We start from the raw sequence: 20,150 nt of genomic DNA on the forward strand, positions 1-20,150 counted from the left end.
CATGAATGAATGAAAGTCTAGTTATTAGGCTGAATTGTTTATTTTAATCCAAAATTATTAATTTATTTAAATATTTATGATTTGTTTTTTATTTTAGGGTGCTCTATATGCTCTCTTCAATGCTAAATTAAGACAGCAAATCTTTTGCTACATGATCAGACTTCATTTAGGGGATATTTCTATAACAGCCACAAGATGGAGGCACATCTCTACTCTCACTAACACCATCTGTTATGTGGATGATTTGAAATCTGTGTCATTCTTAGGACATAAGAGATAGAGATAGTACCTTTTATGTATAAGTACTACTAATAACCTCTGAATTTTGACCTGTGGTGGACATTGTACTTAGAAATTATACTTAAATGTAAGCAAAATTGTACTCAAATGAAAGTAAAAAAAAAGCTGCTGCAATTTAAATGTACTCAAGTATGAATAAGGAAAAAAGTAAATGTTTTTAACTGATGAAATTATGTTAATGCCAAGCTTTCCTGCTTTTGGTGAAAATTAACTTATTACTTAACTAAAACTGTTCGATGATTTTTCATTTTAAAGCAGCAACACTGTTTTGCTTGAAAACTTCATTCACATCTCTTTAAGTTCATCATACATTCTCTGCAATATCTAGCTAGAATCTGACTTGCAACCAGTTACGTTAGCTACTGGAATATAACTTGACATTAACAAAGAATACAGGTTAACTTAGTCCAACACAGCTAGTTAGTGTTAGCAAATTAGCATCACATCAGCATCACATCAGCATGCTTTGTCAAATCTGAGTTCCTGCCTTCTATAGGGAGGTAAAGAAGACACCTAATTTTATACGGGTCTTTGCTTACTTCAGCATATTCAAAAAACTTTACTGAGACAGGGCCAAGGTGCTCATCTTCAACTTCCACACTGAGGTCTGGTGGATTATTCATCTTCAAACACACATGAATAGCTACAGCGTTAATTATGTTGTGTAGCATCATTTTTTTTTTTGTCCATTTATGAACCTGATTGGATGCTAAATTAAGTTCATTCAGTTGATGTATAGAATACAATCACTGACTGGATGAGAAAAGAAGAGAACTTTAATTTTTACTCCTCTCTTCTTTTCTAAAGTTTTTTTCTTGGAAATTGGTAATTAAGTAAGATTCAATAACTCTTAAGTATAAATATGGCCAAAATAATACTTTAGTAGAGTAATAATTCAAAGTACAATTACTCAAGTAGGTTCCACTCCTGCTGATGAACACATCCATGTTCAATCCTTTAAATGAGTCATAGATAAGACTGATAATGTTTTCTATAAAAGTACTATAACTTTATTTTTTTTCAGCAATAAAACAACTGTTTTGTACCTCATCATACTTGTGTACCATAAGCACATATATTATGCACTTCCTGTATATTAATATTAGTCTCTATAAAAAAATCACTCATATAAATACACAAAAAAGATCAGTGATGCATCATAGAATCCAAATCCTTAACTTCATAAAAAAAACAGTCATTAGTCAGTAACAAATACAGTGGTATTGCACCCATAATACATAAATCTAGTTCACCGTTATAATTTATCATTTGTCATTTTAAAGATGCTTTGGATATACAATGCTGCTTTTTCAGGCTGAATTAATCAAGGATATACATATATTATAGGTGTAAAACTGACCCAAAAACATCTGTAACAGGAAAAAAACTGCAGTTACAGTGCATGGCACTGACTGTATTCCTCTGCATCTATGTCTCTTATATCCTCATAGTCATTAATAAACTATAAGGCATTATACAGAGGTGCTTGTGGTGAGAATGAAGTAGAAGTGAATCCATAGGTCACTGTGGACCTCCATCTAACAAAGTCATATAAAAAATGAAGACTTATTTTGTCCATTTCTAAATAATAACAATAATAATAAATACAGTATATACTTGTGCATGGTCCAACTGGCTATATCTGTTTCTCACAGGAGCCAACAGTGGATTCTTTACAGCTCACAGTAGCCTGGAAACTTTTAATATTTACAATTGAAAGCTGCAAACATGACCTTCGCCGATAAGATTTAAAGCCGAGTGTTCAGCGGTCACAGGGGCTCGTGATACGTATGCTGCACTACCGAATCTACAGGCTGGGGTTGTGTGTAGTTCGCTGTGCCGTTGATAACAGGAGTGCAGTATCCATTAGAAAGGCGTCGGTGAGCAGGGCAGTCGTATTGTAAGGCACTGGGAGCTGTGCGAAGGTGAGAGAGGTTCTGCAGAGTCTTTAGCTGTGTGGTGATTGAGGGATCGAGGACTGGCTCGTTGAATGGTGTGGCGTATTCTGGCTCGAGCCGCAGGGGCTCGGCGTATTCAGGAAGCTGATTCGGTGTGTCATAATGGTTAATGGAAAAGGGAACAGTGTAGCCCTCATCCAGAGGTGGTCGGAAGGTGAGACCCACTTTCTGTCCACCTGCGAGAACATCAGGCTCAGCATAGTCTGGAAGAAAAAACTGAATGTATTCAAGAAAAGTACGTGGTCTTACAGAGAAATGTGCAGTTCTTAAATTACTGGGGTTCAAGATCACAAAAACCATCTGAATATTGTTTTTAATTAGTAGACTTAATAAATTAGTGTCAAATATACTGTATATTCCGATAGAATCAATGCGTATGTATGCAAAAGTGTACACATAATTATTTGGGTTTATTAGAAAGACCATTAACCCAAGGCAGCTGGACTCGTGTTATAATCCGGAAGCAGTTTCATCAGTCACAGGAAAGCCTTTATTAGCTCGACCTTTATTGATGGATGAGTTACTTATTACTACTAGATCTGGATGACAGTGAATGTTCATAGATATGCCCTGTGTTAGCAGTTTATTAAGTACACATACATTACAAGTCAAAGGTTTGGACACAATAGATACTACAGTATCACTGCTGATGAAGTGTTGCGTATGTTAGGATAAAAAAATTAGCCTGATAGGAAATAAAATCTAGAGTGTGTTCAATCCCTGACACGACTGTCAGTGATAGGCTTCATGAATCTACAGTCTGGAAAAAAAGGCTGGAAAAAAATCAGCTCCAGCTTTCTTCATACTGTTCTGTGTATTTTCCATACGATCACTGGTGCTGCTGTTGCATGTGGTTCCACAAAAGTCCAAAATAATCTGCCTTAAAGCGTTTGTTAACAGAAAATAATCTGATGTGGAGGCCAAGACTGTATATGGATGTTTTTTCATCTTTGATAGACAGGGGGTTATATCTCTGCTAGCCCCTTTCCCTATGCATGTCTTACTGTCTAATATTCACTACACTGGAGGAATCCCAATTGGGTGAATCTGCTTTAATTTGAGTGAGTGTAAAGGGAGTCTGATTGTCTTGACCTTCTGTCCTATTTGTGACTGAAGGCCTCACTGTAGAGTCTGTTAGCCTGAGGGAGTGAAAGGGGTGGTGGTGGTGGTGGACATGAGCGCTGCTCTAGCATAAGTGCCCCTCATTTAGGCACCAATTACAGAGACCCTTTCACAGTGGCTCAGCTGACTAAAGAAAGGCGCATTTATGCTGCTGGTGAGCGACTGAAAGGGAGGGTAAGAGAGACAGAAAGAGAGAAAGAGTGAAAGAGCAAAAGAGAAGAATGCTCTCAGGCCTTCTCTTGAGTTTCTCTGGCTGTTTAGCTGAACCATGGAGCAGGCAGGAAGGGAACAGAAGGGTCATGCTCACTCTCTGACCTGCTGCTGCTGCAGCCACCCTGAACTTTCTCTTTCATCATACTGAATGATTACTGTCTGTGTCCTGTGGAAGAACTTTTGTGCCCCACAGCTTCAGCTCAACAAATATTGTCTAGCTTTTTATTGACTCAAGTTATCTGTGTATGTATTACTACATGAATACTTTAGTGGATCTTTTCCCTGGAGTATAGATGTTAATACATCACATCAACAGACTTTTATTACATATCAAATGTCCTTAGTACTAGATTTAAACATTTTTGAGGTTCTATCTTCACACGAATGTCTGTAATTATTAATATATGAGAATAATACATGCCTCAGACAAGTGTTTAATATGCTAACAAGTTAAATCACTAACAAACATGATTTTTTTGTCGAATGACTGTTCATAGACTGATCTTAAACATTCAGAGAAGCTTCTCATTTGAGGCAAAAGTGATCTTAAGCTAATTTGAAAACACTAGTGCATCTCACCATTGAGAGGAGGGTTAGGCAGGCTGTCATGGATGCTCCTAGCCAGAGGGTAGGACACAAGCTCTGATTCTGTATACGCCAGTTTTTTCCCATGGACACCCTGACAGTCTGATAATCACAACAGACAAAAGCATTTAACTAGAAAGTACAGCCACAGGAAAGGAAGCCTGGCACCTTGAGCATAAAATATCAAACACTATATCCAGGGCCTACCTGTGTCAAGGCACTTCTTCATGCGCACACCCTTTTTCCTGAAACAAGAGTTTTAATGGAAAAACTGGTGTTAAGTAACTGAAAAGTGATTGTTACAAATGACAGTACTATTGTGAGAGGAACACATATTTTGAAACGTACCTTCTCCTCCATAACAGTCCTGCCAACAGACACCACACACACAGAGCCGCACCCAGAACCACACCCACCACCAATATCACTGGATGGTTGGAGCCTATAAGGAAATTGAATAAAAGGCTGGTTTGTGACCATTTTCAACTTTACAGATCTTCATAATAATGTAATAATAATACGTCATAATAAGAAGAATGAAGAACATAACACCAGGAGCTCTGCTCGCCTTTCTTTATGTTTCCACAACTATACGAATCTTCAAACCACAAAATTAACAAACAACTCCGCTTATTGATTCTGTCACAAGGGTTAGATACACTAAGGAGACATTAGATGTTGGAAAAAATAGGTTTAACACTAGTGATCTGAATGCAGTGACCATCATACACAACCACACCATTTATATCAGCTGTTCAACAAATCTTAATCTTCATAAAGTCCTCATTCATAACTTCATACATTTTACTATTTTTTGAGTGAGCAATGATTTATAAAATGTTCCTTTTTGACAAATATAAGCAAATGTTCCACTGATTTGCTCACCTTTCTAGATGTACAATTGTGGAGCAGCACTTTCTCTGTGCCATTTAACACCATACAGTTATTATTGCACCTAGTGGTCAGAAATGGAAACTACAACAGGTGCTAAAAGAGCCGCACCGGGGCAGGAATCATGCTGCTTGAGTGGCGGATACTTTCATGGGCAAGATGGGCACAGGGCGCTTATACAAATATGTATGACCTCAATGCACAGTCACTCTTCTATCGCTCATCTGCACATTAGTTATGTCATGTGACTGTATCGGGCATTTAACTTCGTCAGAACGGACGCCCTGTACTGCCTTCCTCAGTGTCAGGTGGATTTAACACTGCTTTATTCCCAGGAACTGATGCTAAGTGCAGATTTCCATTCTTCTTTCTTGTAACGACATACTTTTCCTATTATTTTCACTGTAGTTAGTCAATAATTCATAGCAGGGAGTTTAAGGAATTAGGATATATTGTATATATGTACTTACTTGCTAATTGCCTTTTATGCCTATTAGTGAAATATAAATACATTGTGTCAATGTAGTAGAAATGACAAAACCACTTCCAATCAGTAAGTGTTTAAACTTACTTTGGCTTGAGCTTATGACCACAGGACTCTCGGTGGAGAACTCATTCAGCAGCACGGTTTCTGTGGAAACAGGCTTCACCGCGCTGGATCCTGAGGAGAGGATTGACTGAACTAATAAGTATGGCATTCAGGAACCTAAGCAGACTCAATGGAATGCTGTACACCATGTAATTATCAGCTCTGAAAGAAATCTGCTCTGAAATTCCTAGGCCTTATTACCTTTGTGCTGTATCTAGAATTTTGTTTTCCTTGGAACTCATATAAAAGAAGCTCAGAGAAGTAATTTATATGCAGCCTCATAAAGATGAAACACAGAGCAAAGGCTAAGTGTGAGTAGAGAGATGGAACCTCACCACCAGCGTTGGATCGGGGACGAAACCCAGATAATGGACAGCCAAGCACTTGCACCTGTACAGAGACTCTGCCGTGCCAGCGCTGGGGCCAGATCTGGAGGTAACGGGCTGTTATTGCGGGAAACAGGCTGTTGAGAGCCATCGTGTGGCCATCAGAAGAGGCTTCAAACACCTGCACACAAAGAAGAAAGAAGAAAAAGTAGAAATTCAGTAATACATTTCGATTAAAAAATGAACGTACAACTGGTATAGTGTGTTATTTCGTGGTACGGAATGTAAAATTAGTATTTTATATGGGGGTACCTTTTTCTCTTTGCTGTTTGCGTCCTTGTAAATTTTCCATGTTTTGCGGTCTTTGCTAAACTTGACTGTGTAAGTCTCGATGAAAGAGTTTGACAGTCCCTCTGTTATTATTCCTAGAAAAATCATTTATACCATCAACCCAGTGCCCAAACAGACAGGTATTACTGGTTCATCTTAACATTCTGCAGTTCAGCCTATTGTATGTCCACAAGTCAAAGAGAGGCCTACTGACAAAAGAGACAACTCAATGACATGCACTCAAAGGGGATTCAAAGGAAGATGGATATATGAGAATACGTTCTTCTGGTCTTCTGACCTGTTATGCTGCTCCGATTAAAGAGCTCCAGCTCCATCCATGGCTGATGATCCTCAATGCTGGTGTGCCACTTCACAAACTGGCCTCTCGAGTCCACGTTTTCTGTAATCCAGTTCAGTCTGTCCACATCCTCTGACATGGAAGACGCATTGTAGATCATAACCGCTAACAGGCTGTCACATGCTGTTACATGGAACATGGGAGGGAAATGAACTTGACAAACAAGCGAGTGTGTCACTTCTCACATTATGAGTCAAAGGGTACACCATGTTTATATACTGAAAATGTATAATTGTCTCATGGCTAATGATGATACATACTGTGTAAGTACCAGGCAGTAGCTGTAACTATATATTAGTTACTCTATAATTATGTATATAGCGTTAATGCCATTGGTCATACTCCTACTGGCATAGAATTACATTTTTCCACACAAACCTGTGGTCACTAAACCACTGGTGTTTATTAAAGGTGTTGCTATTCACATATTTCTAATAACTGCAAGCAGCACTGGATTTACCTCTGCTGAAGACTAGCTTCTTATCTGACAATGACCCTCTGTGGGGAAAGAAGAGATTTTTGGGTGAAGAGAGGGATTTGCATATTGCTCAAATTGTACACTCAAACAGCTGAGCAACTATTACATTAGCTACCACAGAGCTGAAATGATAATAAGTATGGAGGGAAATTTGCTTGCATAGTGGGTACTTTTAACAGGTCTCCTGCAGGGAACAGTGTCTGTGTGCTTAGATGACAGAGTAGCACACTCACGTTCTGGACAGAACTCCATTAGCAAAACTTGATTCATACAGTGTGATGCCTCTCTGCTGGGTCACATTAATTCTGCCTCCCAGGCTGTCGGATATGACCCCTGCATGGACTGCAGCTTTGCACAGCACAGAGGTCTACAAAACACACAATACAGGAACTACATTACACATAGGCCCATGATCATGATGAAAGCACCAAGTTTGCAGCATTATATGTGCTTTTGCTGGCATTTTTCATCTGGTACCCAAAATGGTATTTTGATGCTAAGCTCAGTAAAGGCTATTCTTCCTGTGGCAGCTGAAAAAAAAATTTAATCTCCCCTAGGCGGTACTGGTCCAATTCTACACACCTAGTCCATCCTGACCTCTGTCATATTGTCTGCTTTGGTGCTGCTTCTGTTCAGGTCAAGGCAAACTGCAGCACAAAATTCTTCTTCCCACAGGCAGTAGCTCTCATTAACAGCTCTGACCAGGACTTCACTCTCACACCTGTGTATTTTCACTTTCACCAAAATTTGGAAGTTTTTTAAAAATGTGCACATGCAATTCCATGACACATCACACACACATAGTTGTGTATACCCCATAGATTTAGTTCATTCAGGGCATTTGTACACTCACTGTCCACTTTATTAGGAGCACCTGTGCACCTGCTCATTCATGCAATTATCAAATCAGCCAATCAAGTGGTAGGAGCACAATGCATATAATCGAGCAGCTACAGGTCAAGTGCTTTAGTTAATGTTCACATCAGATATCAAGAAGGGGGAAAATATGTGATCAGCAAATTCTGATCTCCTGGGATTTTTATACACAACAGTTTCTAGAGCACAGAATGGTACAAAAACATAAAAACATCCAGTAAGCTGCAGTTCTGCAGGTGGAAACATCTTGTTGGTGAGAGTTCAGAGGAGAATGACCAGACTGGTTCGAGCTGCCAGGAAGCCTACAGTAACTCAGATAACCGTGAGGTGGATGGGAATCGGATTTCTGTCAGTCACAAACAGGAATCTGAGGCTACAGCAGGCACAGGATCACCAAAATTAGACAGGTGAAGATTGGAAAAAACATTGCCTGGTCTCTTAACTCACAGGATGCTTTTTGTTTTTTACATCCATCTGCCTCTGCCTTGTGAAAGCTCCCATTCCCCCTACAAAACTAAGCATGCTCTGATGGCCCAGTGCACTGACATTTTGATAATAACATGCAATTAGTTTTCACTGAGATAGTAGTAAAATAACCAGCTGTCTGACATAACAACAAATGTGTTTTCATTCTACTCTAACTCCTTGGCTCTGTACGTCTGCTATTTAATTAATTTTGTTATACATGTTATTGATTCTGTCTGTGATTTGTTCTCAATTTCTCTTTATTTTACGGATAAAATAAGTCAGCTGTATTTGTTTGGCTTGGTGACATAGCATATTTATGTTGAATGGGCCGACAAACAGGAACTAGGACGGGATTTATTCTGCATTTGAAGTAAAAAAAAATACCATTTTGGCATTGTGTTTGTGCTTATAGGAGACCTCAGCAGGCGGTAACACAAGCGCCAAATTTTGGACTAAAGTGGGTTTGAAAATACAACCGCTCCTGTGGATTTCAAAGTTCCCACTCCCTGTTGGGCTTCAGCATTCACAACAGCACAAGTATTGTCATTTCTCATCATAGAAATAATAACTGAATACAAATACATGGAAAATAGAAAAAAATGGGAAAAATAGCTTATATACCAACAAATTATAATAACACACCAACATTATACCAGAAGTTTCTACTTTTGCCTGCCCAAAAATTACAGCCCACAGCCTAGTTAGCTGTCATTCACATTATAAAATGAAGACATCATTCATTTATTGTAGTGCTTAAGCACTGTCTTCACACAGTAACTTTGTCAGAATGAATTCCCTGTACTGCCTTCCTCGTTGTCAGGTGGATTTAATTTGTGTCCGGTGTTAATAATGCTTTTCCCATGCAGGTGATAAGACCTGAGAAATAGACGGCTTACATCTCTGTAGCCTTGCCCATGCTGACCCCAGATTTCCCCTGCCACATCCTTGCAGCCCCCAGGACAAAACACACTGGAAAACAGGTGAGATATAGGTCACGTATGATCAGTACAACAATGTCTACAATGATTGCACAGGTTTTCTACTTTCACTGTAAGAAAGATACACAAGAAAAATGACAGTAAATTGTACCAAGGAACAGAATTTCAAAAGGATCAGTTTATGTTGTTTGTAGACAGAATGTGAAGGCCAAGGACATATATGATGGATCTGCTGTTAGGTATGTTTCATGTTTTATTTTGCTTTTCTTTTAAAACCATGCATAAGGGACGGAGACAGAAAAAAAAGAAAGAAAGAAAAGAAAAGAAAAGCAGGAGAAAACTTTAAATAAATAATAAAAAAACACTGGAGAGAAAAGAAAAGAATTATGCACGTTGGAGAATTAAAAATAAGACAATTAAAAATAAAAAAAAGACAATTAAAAATTGTGGCTGAGATGAGTAAGTGTGGAACGGCCTCCTACCTGATCTGCTGGGAGGTGAAGTGGCTTCCTCTGTGAAGACATGATATGAGGTCTGGGAAAAAGGAAACAAGAGCTGTATCAATTACAGAGCCACAGAATAAATCCGCTCAAATGTACACAAAATATCCCACATGCTTGCTCATTTATACAAAGTGCATACTGCCTACACATCCCTCCATTTGTGATGATGATTGTGTATGCTTGTATAGTGATTAGGGGGTAAGCATGTGATCTCTGTATACAGACGTAAAGCCATTTACGTGGGTGTGAGCATGAGCCCAGTGTCTGAAAACAGTGTGACGCAGTTAATCGGAGCGGTCTGGGTTACGGCCTTGGCTCCAGATGCGATTTGAACAAACAAACAAATAACAGGAAGTCATGTGTTCATGTCACAGACTGCTCTAAACATTCTTCTGTGTGTAAACACTATTGGTTCTTTCCTTGGACAACTGACCATTTTTGACTGAGATGTGAGTTTGGTGTTTAGCTGAATGCTGTTCGGTAACATAACAGGACTCTGGACAGCACTTCCAATGTTGCTATACACTAGGACTGCATGATAGTGACTAAAATAATAACTAGGACTATGCAGCTCAGTGTTGAAATTACAATTATCTTTAACCATTTTAAGTATGAAATAGTTTCTACATTTACTCAGTAGAATGAGTAAGTACAAATATAATACTCAGTTAAAATATAAGCTTTGCCCTTAGTTACATTAATTGAGTGCATCATATAAATACTGATTGTAATAAAATAGAGTCAAAATAAGATAAATAAGCCACCACAGAATGCAAACAAGTACATAAATATATGAATGGGGAGCTCATGATTTAATGCACCAGCGTAAATAAAAGGCATATCTATTGAAGTCAGTTATAGGTGTGTAAGGATGCATCGTGTCATGATGCATCGCGATGCAAAAATGTGACAACATGCATTGCGGATTCATATTGTGGAAATCAGCATTCTATTAATTATGCATCTAATGCAATTGCACTGTTTGGACACCAGAGGTCCCAATCTGTGCAATCCATAGAATTAAAATATACAGAAAGCACACGATCGCATTTTTTCCTGGACAGCCTGTGGCATTACCGGGAATCATCTGCACTTGTGAAATGACAGATAGTTCTGGATCACAATGACTGACACACATTATAGCTTATATGCTTACACAATGCTGTAACCATTATAAAGAGCTCTTCAATAGCTTTCAAATGACCGCTGCAATCTACAGTGCCGAGAAAGAGGCGGTAGAAGACGGACATTTTAGCCGACTTTGGAGCTCTATTTTCATTAAAATGAAGCCTCAGGCGTTGCTATGTTTATACATTTTAGATGTAGAAATAAAGTCTTTTCAGTCATAATGTTTCTTCATTAAAATTTTGTTCAAAATATTCTGATAATCAAAATGAATCGAATCATGAAGCCAGTAATGTGATTCATATCGAATCCGGACTGGAGTGTATTGTTACACCCCTTGTCAATTAATATTAGCACAGCTCAAAATGACCCCCAAATATGTTTAATTAAATGAGGAAGCAAAATCGTAATCATGATTAAATATGATTAATAGTGTACAACAACTTTGGGGATTAGCTGCAAGCTAATTTTCATTTAATAGAAGAACTGTGGAGAATAACTGATAAACTGAGCTATTTGTCGTGTCATTGTGGCGATGTGATGGTTAACCTGCCATGCTGTGTGCTCTGTAGAGGAGGAAGTGGAGGAGGAGGAGGAGGGGAACATCGCTATTCCCCAGCTCCCTATGTGTGGCCACACTCAAAGGCCTCTGTCTCTCTATTCAGGTTAGGAGAGGAGGCCTGCTGGTCTGCTTACAGAGCAAACACTCTTTAGCTCAGCGAAGCAGGACAGCCACATTCCAATATGTTAGCCTCACACACACACACACACACACACACACAAAGACGCATATATCTGTGCCTCACAGATCGTTTTACGGTCGCATAGTGTTTGCCTCCTAGACCATAAGCATTTTCACCGTTTTAGCACAGCATGTAGCTGTAATGTGATAGTATAGTGTTCTTTTGGCAATAGGTCCCTAAGGAAGGATGAATGACAAGACACTATATACGTTGAAAGAAATAACACTCTAAACAGGTCAATCAGTGTGATGCATGGTACAGGGGACCAACCTGATCTCATGAAGTATTCATGACATTGAACTGTATCGTAAAACTGTCCCTAAAGCATTAGACATCAGATTCATATTCCTTTTTGTGAAAGAACTTTCTGTGAGATAACATTTAGAGGTTCAATCTGTTTCAGACCTCCTGGTTTCAATCTGTGAAGAGTTCTGACTTAGGAGGTTTCGGAAATTCTGCATTATCCTGTTACTTATTGCTCAACAAGAGAATAATGCATAAGCTACAAAAATGTATCTGTAAACCAAAATGAAGGACAAGTTGGGATTGAATGAAAAATAAATAAATAAAAAATCAGAAACTAAAACTAAAATAAAAATACTGTCTTCAGAAAAGTACTGAAATAAAATAAAAAGCAAACAGCAATTAATTTTTCTTTATGTTTTTCCATTGATCATTCATCTGACTTAAGCTCTAGCTGAGTGTGGAATATAGGCAGCTGGAAAGAAGCAAGCACTGTGTCTATTCTGGTCGTATACACAATATGCAGTATATATTCATATATATCTCTCATGCATACTGATCAGACCCAAAAAAACAACAACTTTCAATCCATCCCTAGCATGAAAATGACTCAGAATTAAACTAAATAATATAAAATCTAAATAAAAACTCTATAACACTAAACTTATTCATTCACTTATTCTAAGTTACCACTTTATTCTCAGCATACAAGAGGAAAATTGGCTACAAACAAAACTTAAATTATTATTTTTAAAAAAATAGTAAACTTTAAAACTATAAACTTTTAAAAAGTATAAAAATAATTTGGTCCACTTCACTCCACTCCAATATGCAACTGGATGACCTCATAAAACTTATAAAAACTCAAGGGGGAGGTCAATTTGTGGGACAAAAATCACACTAAAAATTACACTTCTTTGTTCTTCCCCTCCTTCTCTCTCTCTCTCTCTCTCTCTCTCTCTCGATACACAAACTACTCCAGAGTTACCAGACTTTTCGTTACCGGAGCGAATGAATTCAGAAATCACTCTGATACTCATACTCAAGTTCCTATTAACACAGTTAACACTTTTTGCCTATATAGTACACAGTTATAGAAGATAAATTATTTATATATCTGGTGTTACTCAAAAGAGGATGGGTTTCCTTCTGAGTCTGGTTCCTCCCAAGGTTTTTTTCTCATGCCATCTCAGGGAGTTTCCCTCGCCACTGTCGCCTCTGGCTTGCTCACTGAATTAACTTTGCATCTTTCTGATTATCTGAGAAAGGATGTCATTCATTAGTCTTTCTTTATTTATATCTCATGTTTAGGGTAAAACCGCTCTCAGCCTCAGATGCTCCGCCCACTTTTCCGTCTACAAGCTTCAGAATCCTGAAGGTTGAAATCTGGTATCCACACTTCTACGTATACGCACTTATGTTTCTGACCGGAAAGCAAACCTTTGAACACTGTAGCACAATGTATATTCTAAAGCAAGAGAAAGATCACCGAAAAAGGTCACAGTACTGCATCTTAAAAAGTTATGAGACTGTTTTGTTTAAGTTTTGTTTGGCTATTTGCAACATCATTCATGTGAAAGCAGGATGTTTTTGGCCATGTTTGGTAATGAAAAGTACCAGACTCTGTAGCAAGTTAGACATCTGGCTTGTAATACTTGGGTGAAAGGTTTCTGGGTATTGCTGTAGCCCAGTAACAGCACATTACCACAGAGCTGTAGAACACTGTAAAACATTGACTTTTAAGATTTTCACTGTGAAACATTAACTGTGGGGTTCTGAGTGTGGTTATAAAGTATGGGAGAAGATTTTGACAATCTCAGCTTGCAGAAAAGGCCAGTGTGTGATACCTGGGTGTTGGTTGGTTGAGTAGGACAGCAGGAAGCCTCGTCCGGACCGATGAGTGCTGGACACAAAGTGCACTGTCACTTCACTACTGTTCACCAACATGTGCTTGTCTGAGGCAGCCAGCTGCCCACACAGAGGTCCTGTATAACACACACACACACACACACACGAAAGCATGAACAATTGTTTTTCAGAATGCTTGCCAATTAGTTATACACACACACTTGCAAATACACATCTCAGCTAATCCACTGTATCAGGCAATGTCAAAAACACAAAACACAGGGTTGCAGGGAATACATTTCAGAGAGAAGCTGGCACAATTACTGACTCATACTAACAACGCTAACAGAACGTGTCTCTCAGTACTTGAATCACACAGAAACACACAAGCCTCAGGGCTTACTAGACCTGCACAATCACAAACTCCCCTGCTGCTAAAAATGGCACAGACTGTTTCACACGCAAAAGCATATCCCGGAGTACCTCTGAGAGATACAGCAGGCCGCAGGGAGCCTGGATTCCTCATGCTAAATCTCATCACTTGCTCCTGCGCAATGTATGTGTGTGTGCGTGTGTGTGTGTGTGTATTTGTAAAGACAGTCACTATCACGTAACTTCTGCTGAATGGTATGCAACACGCTCATGTAGGCACACGGCTTGGCACGAGCTGGAGAACAGCATGAGGAAGGCCGTCTGGAATTTGCCAATAACAACAACACAATAAGTGGTGTAACTATAGAGTAGTAGCACCTCAGTGCCTGTGGTGAACAATTGGACTCTAGCTTATCCTCAGGATAAGAACTTATCTGAAGGAATGTGTATGACACATCCGTACGCTGTTTTCAGGCCCAAACATGGATTAATTAAATTCAGCTCTATGGATATCTTTTAAACATGATTAATGAGTGTGGAAGCATTCAGGTATTTCTCATTAGGCCTCATTTGTCAAGCTGGATACAAACAAATTTATTTGTAAATCATTCACAGAAGCAATTAAACAAAAAATGTGGTGTTAATGAAAATCCAGTTTGTATTAACATTGAAAAAATGTTTGTATCCTACGAGACCTCTTGAGTTTTTTGAAAATTTCCATACATGGAGACTCACTAATGTGAATTTTGATTTGAAACTGTATTATTTGTTGTAAGTTACTGCAACTGTATATACAGATTAAGTTAAGAAGTTTCAATAACTTCACTTGCACACAATGTAAATTTCACCTCGTTTCATATTAATGACCTAAAACAAAACAATCCAAAACAAATGAATAAATTAAGACAAATAAAGATTATTCATTCAATTAGAACAAAAGAAATGGCACCCTATAAAAGCATGCCTTTGACATTTTCAGCTCTCTGTGAGCTTTTTACCATTTATGAAGTTTTATAGGTGTCATGAAATGTAAATCAGCTGTGCCGTGAACGCATTTGGTAATTTATGGCTGATTGGCATTAACCAACATACACATACCAGCACAAAAATAAAAAAAAATCAGTGTTACCAAAACTTATGTAGATCTGGCATACATGTGTAGTTTGGTTTGTCCTATGAAGACATTTAAACACAACTTTACTAAACGATAAATGATGCCCAATGTTCGTAGACGAACTGAGTTAGCTGTAGTTAGAGCAGTAAACATCAGAGAAATACATGGAACCCCCTGAAAAGGGTTACATGTGGAACCCATTTTGAAGTTGATCACGTTCTACTAATAGTTTTGCATTTAAATTTTGCTCCACTGCATTGTGTATGTTGCTGTATAAAAACGAGAACACGAATTCCTTACCCAATTTGATGGCTTTAGTTTTGTCAGTGATGGTAAGAGAGCCAGCTTTGCAGTCCTTGCTCCACTCCAGATCAAAGTCCCCGAAGGTGAGGTGCAGTGTGTATCCTGTCGGCACTTTCAGGCTCCACACACACTGCGTGTGGTTGGGGTAGGTGCCGGGGTAGTTCCGTGAGGCCACGGTGCCACTCATGGGACTCAGGATTGTGTGTCCACACCCATCACCTGCCATGGAAACAACAGTCAAAACTAAAAAGTGCTGAGAAAATATATTCACTTCTCTTTTAGGTTTTAATTCGTTTTTTCCTCATTCGATACATACTGGCTTTTTACAAGACATAATTTCAGCAAGACAAGTGCTACACAAATATTGGACAAACAAAATGCAGTCTTGTGGGACAGATGTTTTCAAAATACTAATAACCTGAATGTCTACAGATCATTCAAATATAAACAATAACTATGAATATTAATAATATAAATGTTACACATGTCTATATTACGTTTCCTCTGTGGGGAAAAACATACTTTCATCTAGCATGTGTTTCCAAAGAACTGCTGTCTATATCTTTCACCAAACTACCAGTAAGAGGTGGCTATAGTGTAGTGGTAGTGTTAATAACACACTGTTAGCAGTGTGCAGGTGGTAGGTTTCATCCATAGCATTGTATTGATGTGCTGGTATAAGAACTGAGAAAAAGGCAAGCAGTACAAGCATGACAGTTAAGTCCTGTGTGGAACCAGAGTCTGCAAGTTCCCTTGTGTTCCCTTGTCACACTCCAGGGGGGTTTTCAGATTACATTTCAATTAAAACTATAATTATAGTGAGTCCTTGTTAATGATAGGGTTTGAGCGAAGGTGAGTAATTGGGAGTTTCAGAAAGCAGCCTTTTTCGGGGCAAATCCTAGGAAGTGTGTGTGTGGAAAATGTAGAGTCCCGTGCGTATTATAGGAAATACTAATGCCTTCACCAAGTCTCAAATAGGATAAGTCTCTTTTGCAGTTTTCATTCTTATTCTCAACCCATGCTGATATTCCCACATGGCCTTATGACTATGCAGGTTAGGTTCCAGTGACCCGCTGCATTCTATGTTTGATGTAAGCATCATTAGAAACCCTCTGTTGCTATGAACAAGTCTATATCATCAGCACAGGAAAACAAACACACATTTGTGGTCAGACAGTTAATGACCCTCATTTCATGAAGTTCAGCAGCCTATGAGTGTGACTCACTATGGCCGAAGGGCCGAATCTATGGTTTGGCTCAGAGTCTCATACAATTGAACTGGATGGCACATCTTTAGATGTTTTTTTTTTTTTCCACTTTATACTCAAGGTCCATGACGAGGTGAAGTTACGTGTTACAGTTCCGTTTTCATATCCCACCATTGACTCACAGAATCAGTTAGCTACTCATTTGTTTTCTCGCCCTCTTTCCCTCCCACACAACTCCCCTGAGATTCTCTGGAAATACCAGTGCTGTGGGCTGTAGTCACGGACGACGGAGTGGTTATATTTGCCACCACCCAGAATGAAAGATGAGGAATTTCGATTTTTGTAGATCTTTAGAAGATCTTTGAGATGCTTAAGTTTACAAAGTTCTCTTCAAGTTATAGGTTCTTTTTCTACCTTCACAGTCTCATTATGAAGGTTAATCTTCCCGTTATGAAGCAGTAACTGGGAACAGCTGGGACTTAAACTTTCTGCTGTAATTACTTTTAGTGATCCAGGCATGCTGAGAGATGTCTGGGTCTGTTTCAATGTGCAGTGCTTCCTTGCCTTTAACGTAGATTAGTATTAGCCATTTTAAGAAATTAAACATCGTTACATATCAGTGTTTTTATGTTAATGGAGCAAAATGTTTTATGCCATTTTTTCATCATCATCATAATCCCTTCTGAATGAGATGACTCAGTTCCTATAAAAGCTACAATGGATTAAATGAGCTTTGCACATTTCTTCAGTTAAACGAATCTCATCTTTTCAAAGAAATCACTTCAAAGTCAAGTCAAAGGCTAACTAACACAGGGACTCTAGATTTCAGTAAGGCATCACACGCTATCAGGGAACATGTCATTTTTATTTTCACCTCAGTGGTGTGGGCACATCCCCGCAGGCCTGCCAGGATGTTCAGCTGTTTAGGCTGTCACCTTCATAATACCTTTCTGTCCATCATGTAGTGACAGCAAATTCACCTCAGCACTTCTTCTTTTCTGTTTCTTATGTTGCCTAATTCTAATGACTCGTTAAATCTCTGTGGCTTGTTAAAACATATGAGTCACGTAAAGTAATAACCCTAGCATCAGTCAGCTTCCTCTGTGATGATGCTGCTGGAATCCAGAGGTTTGCTCCCTGCTGTGTAGACACGGTACACAGAGACTTGGCGAGTGAGTGTGTTTATCCAGTAATCCTTACCTCCTCAGGCTGTGGACGTGACCACGGTGATTCACACTGACCCCACTCATGTTGGGACAAACTGGTGTGTGTAAGGGTAAACACAGAGGAGACTGAAGCTCTGACGGGCCATTACAATCCTGAACGAGTTTCACATCACAGAATTATCGCTAGTTTGTAGAGCAAGCATCATAATGAACGCTCTCTCACTCTAACAGTTACTAATCTTACTGCTGATGCGTTTGGGAAACTGGGCTGTGATGTGTCTGTGCTGTGTCTGTGATGTGTCTGTGATGGCCTACTGACCTCTATCTTGCCTGTATGTGAACTGGCCACTGTGATGCTCACTGTCTGTGGCACTTGTAGTCAAACTGATTATATAAATAACTCATAACATTACATAGTAGAGCATTTTATTATATACATGGCAAAAGCTTGGTGGAAAATGTACATTATCCAGAACTGAAACATCTCTTCTGTTATGCAAATATCAGGGCAGGTTTGTGTTAAGTGTTTTCCAATCCAACACACAAACTCCAAGAAAGTTAATAAGCAATGATGAATACGCAAACTAAAAACAAGAAATGGGTTTTCAAATGCATTACTCGCTGATCTCACAAGATGCAGAAAAAACCCAAAACACATGCAGAAAAGGAAAAAAAGACTTTCACACAGGCTACAGAAAAAAAATAAAAACATGCAGAGAAGTGAAAAAAGACTTTCAGATTAGGCTACAGGGATTAAAAAAAAACTTTCATGCAGAAGAGTGAAAAGTTTTGCGTTCTGCTTGGTTCTTTATATCACACACATTCCTGATCCTATTTCATGCAGAATCTTTCTTTCCAAGCTATGTAAATGCACTAGTGACACACACGCGCGCGCGCACACACACACACACACACACATATACGTATATAAATATTCAGAAGTTCTGAGTACTAATGTATACGTGTTCAGTACTTTGTGTATAATATAAGGTGTGTGAACTTACCTTCCTGACCATGGACCAGCAAAACCGTCTGAACGCAGAACACACACCAAAGTGCACTAAACACTCGGACAGCATCCCACAGAAATCCCAGCTTTGCCTTCATGGTTTTGTCACACTGTACGGAAAAGTTCTCACTCCAGAAGTTTGTTCATCCCTCAGGAACAGACAGATAAACGCATGATACTGAACCTGCTGCAGTGTTTCTCACTTCCTCTGTGTGTTCAGAGCAGTGTGTGTGTTCAGAGCAGTGTGTGTGGGAGAGCAGTGTGTGTTCAGAGCAGTGTGTGTGTGTTCAGAGCAGTGTGTGTGGGAGAGCAGTGTATGGGCTGGGCATGAAGAACACAGCTCCTGTTAACTCTCTCATTGGCCTCATGGTGTGCCACTTACACTCATTAGTACACATCCCCAAATAAGGGGAGAAGAGTTTTTCCTCCCAGATCCCTTTGAAACTCGGACAGAGTGAAACAGAACGGCGTCGGAACTACCTGAGAGTCTTCCTGTGGATGGAGAGAGAGCTCAGAGAGGAGGAACACTGCGCTCTCAGGCACACACACAGCAAGCAGCTGGCAACTCAACCGCGACACCAGCCTGCTACAGGACAAAAACATGCTTATTATTTCTGATTATTATTTCTGCGTGATAGAGTTTCTCCATCCATCCGTCCGTCCATCCATCCGAACCCACCTTAAGCAGTGATTTGGATCATAACAGATAAAACAGGAAGTGGTTTATTTATATCCACGACCAGACCTAATCAAACACAGTTACATAATTTCTGTGTAAAACAAACACACGAGATGATACAGCGCCACCCACCGGTGTAATAAGCAATCACTCAAGCTGCAAAGCACATGAACAGCAGCACAGCTCCTGTAAACCTCCTGTAAACCTCCTGTAACACTACTGTAAACCTCCTGTAACACTCCTATAAACCTCCTGTAAAACTCCTGTAACACTCCTGTAAACCTCCTGTAACACTCCTGTAAAACTCCTGTAACCCTCCTGTAACCCTCCTGTAACCCTCCTGTAAAACTCCTGTAACACTCCTGTAACCCTCCTGTAAAACTCCTGTAACACTCCTGTAGGACT

General features: G+C 39.2%; 1 protein-coding gene and 1 long non-coding RNA gene across 2 annotated transcripts; one reads left to right on the plus strand and one right to left on the minus strand.

Moving 5' to 3' along the window:
- Positions 1-1,285: 1,285 nt before the first annotated feature.
- si:dkey-34d22.1 (discoidin, CUB and LCCL domain-containing protein 1) lies at positions 1,286-19,742 on the minus strand. The gene is made up of 15 exons (XM_026914148.3): positions 19,062-19,742; positions 15,681-15,902; positions 13,894-14,031; positions 9,915-9,966; positions 9,391-9,463; positions 7,384-7,517; positions 7,133-7,170; positions 6,613-6,795; positions 6,297-6,409; positions 5,994-6,165; positions 5,641-5,730; positions 4,527-4,620; positions 4,386-4,423; positions 4,173-4,280; positions 1,286-2,461 (listed from the first exon to the last, which is right to left on the minus strand). The coding sequence occupies exons 1-15, from the start codon at positions 19,162-19,164 to the stop codon at positions 2,070-2,072; spliced, it is 1,950 nt and encodes a 649-aa protein (XP_026769949.3). The 5' UTR covers positions 19,165-19,742; the 3' UTR covers positions 1,286-2,069.
- On the plus strand, positions 8,253-9,449 carry LOC113526799 (uncharacterized). The gene is made up of 3 exons (XR_003402806.3): positions 8,253-8,433; positions 8,907-9,031; positions 9,361-9,449. It is a non-coding gene; the product is annotated as an uncharacterized LOC113526799 (long non-coding RNA).
- Positions 19,743-20,150: the final 408 nt, after the last annotated feature.

Source organism: Pangasianodon hypophthalmus, chromosome 1, assembly GCF_027358585.1.
Source record: "Pangasianodon hypophthalmus isolate fPanHyp1 chromosome 1, fPanHyp1.pri, whole genome shotgun sequence".
Lineage (NCBI taxonomy): Eukaryota > Metazoa > Chordata > Actinopteri > Siluriformes > Pangasiidae > Pangasianodon > Pangasianodon hypophthalmus.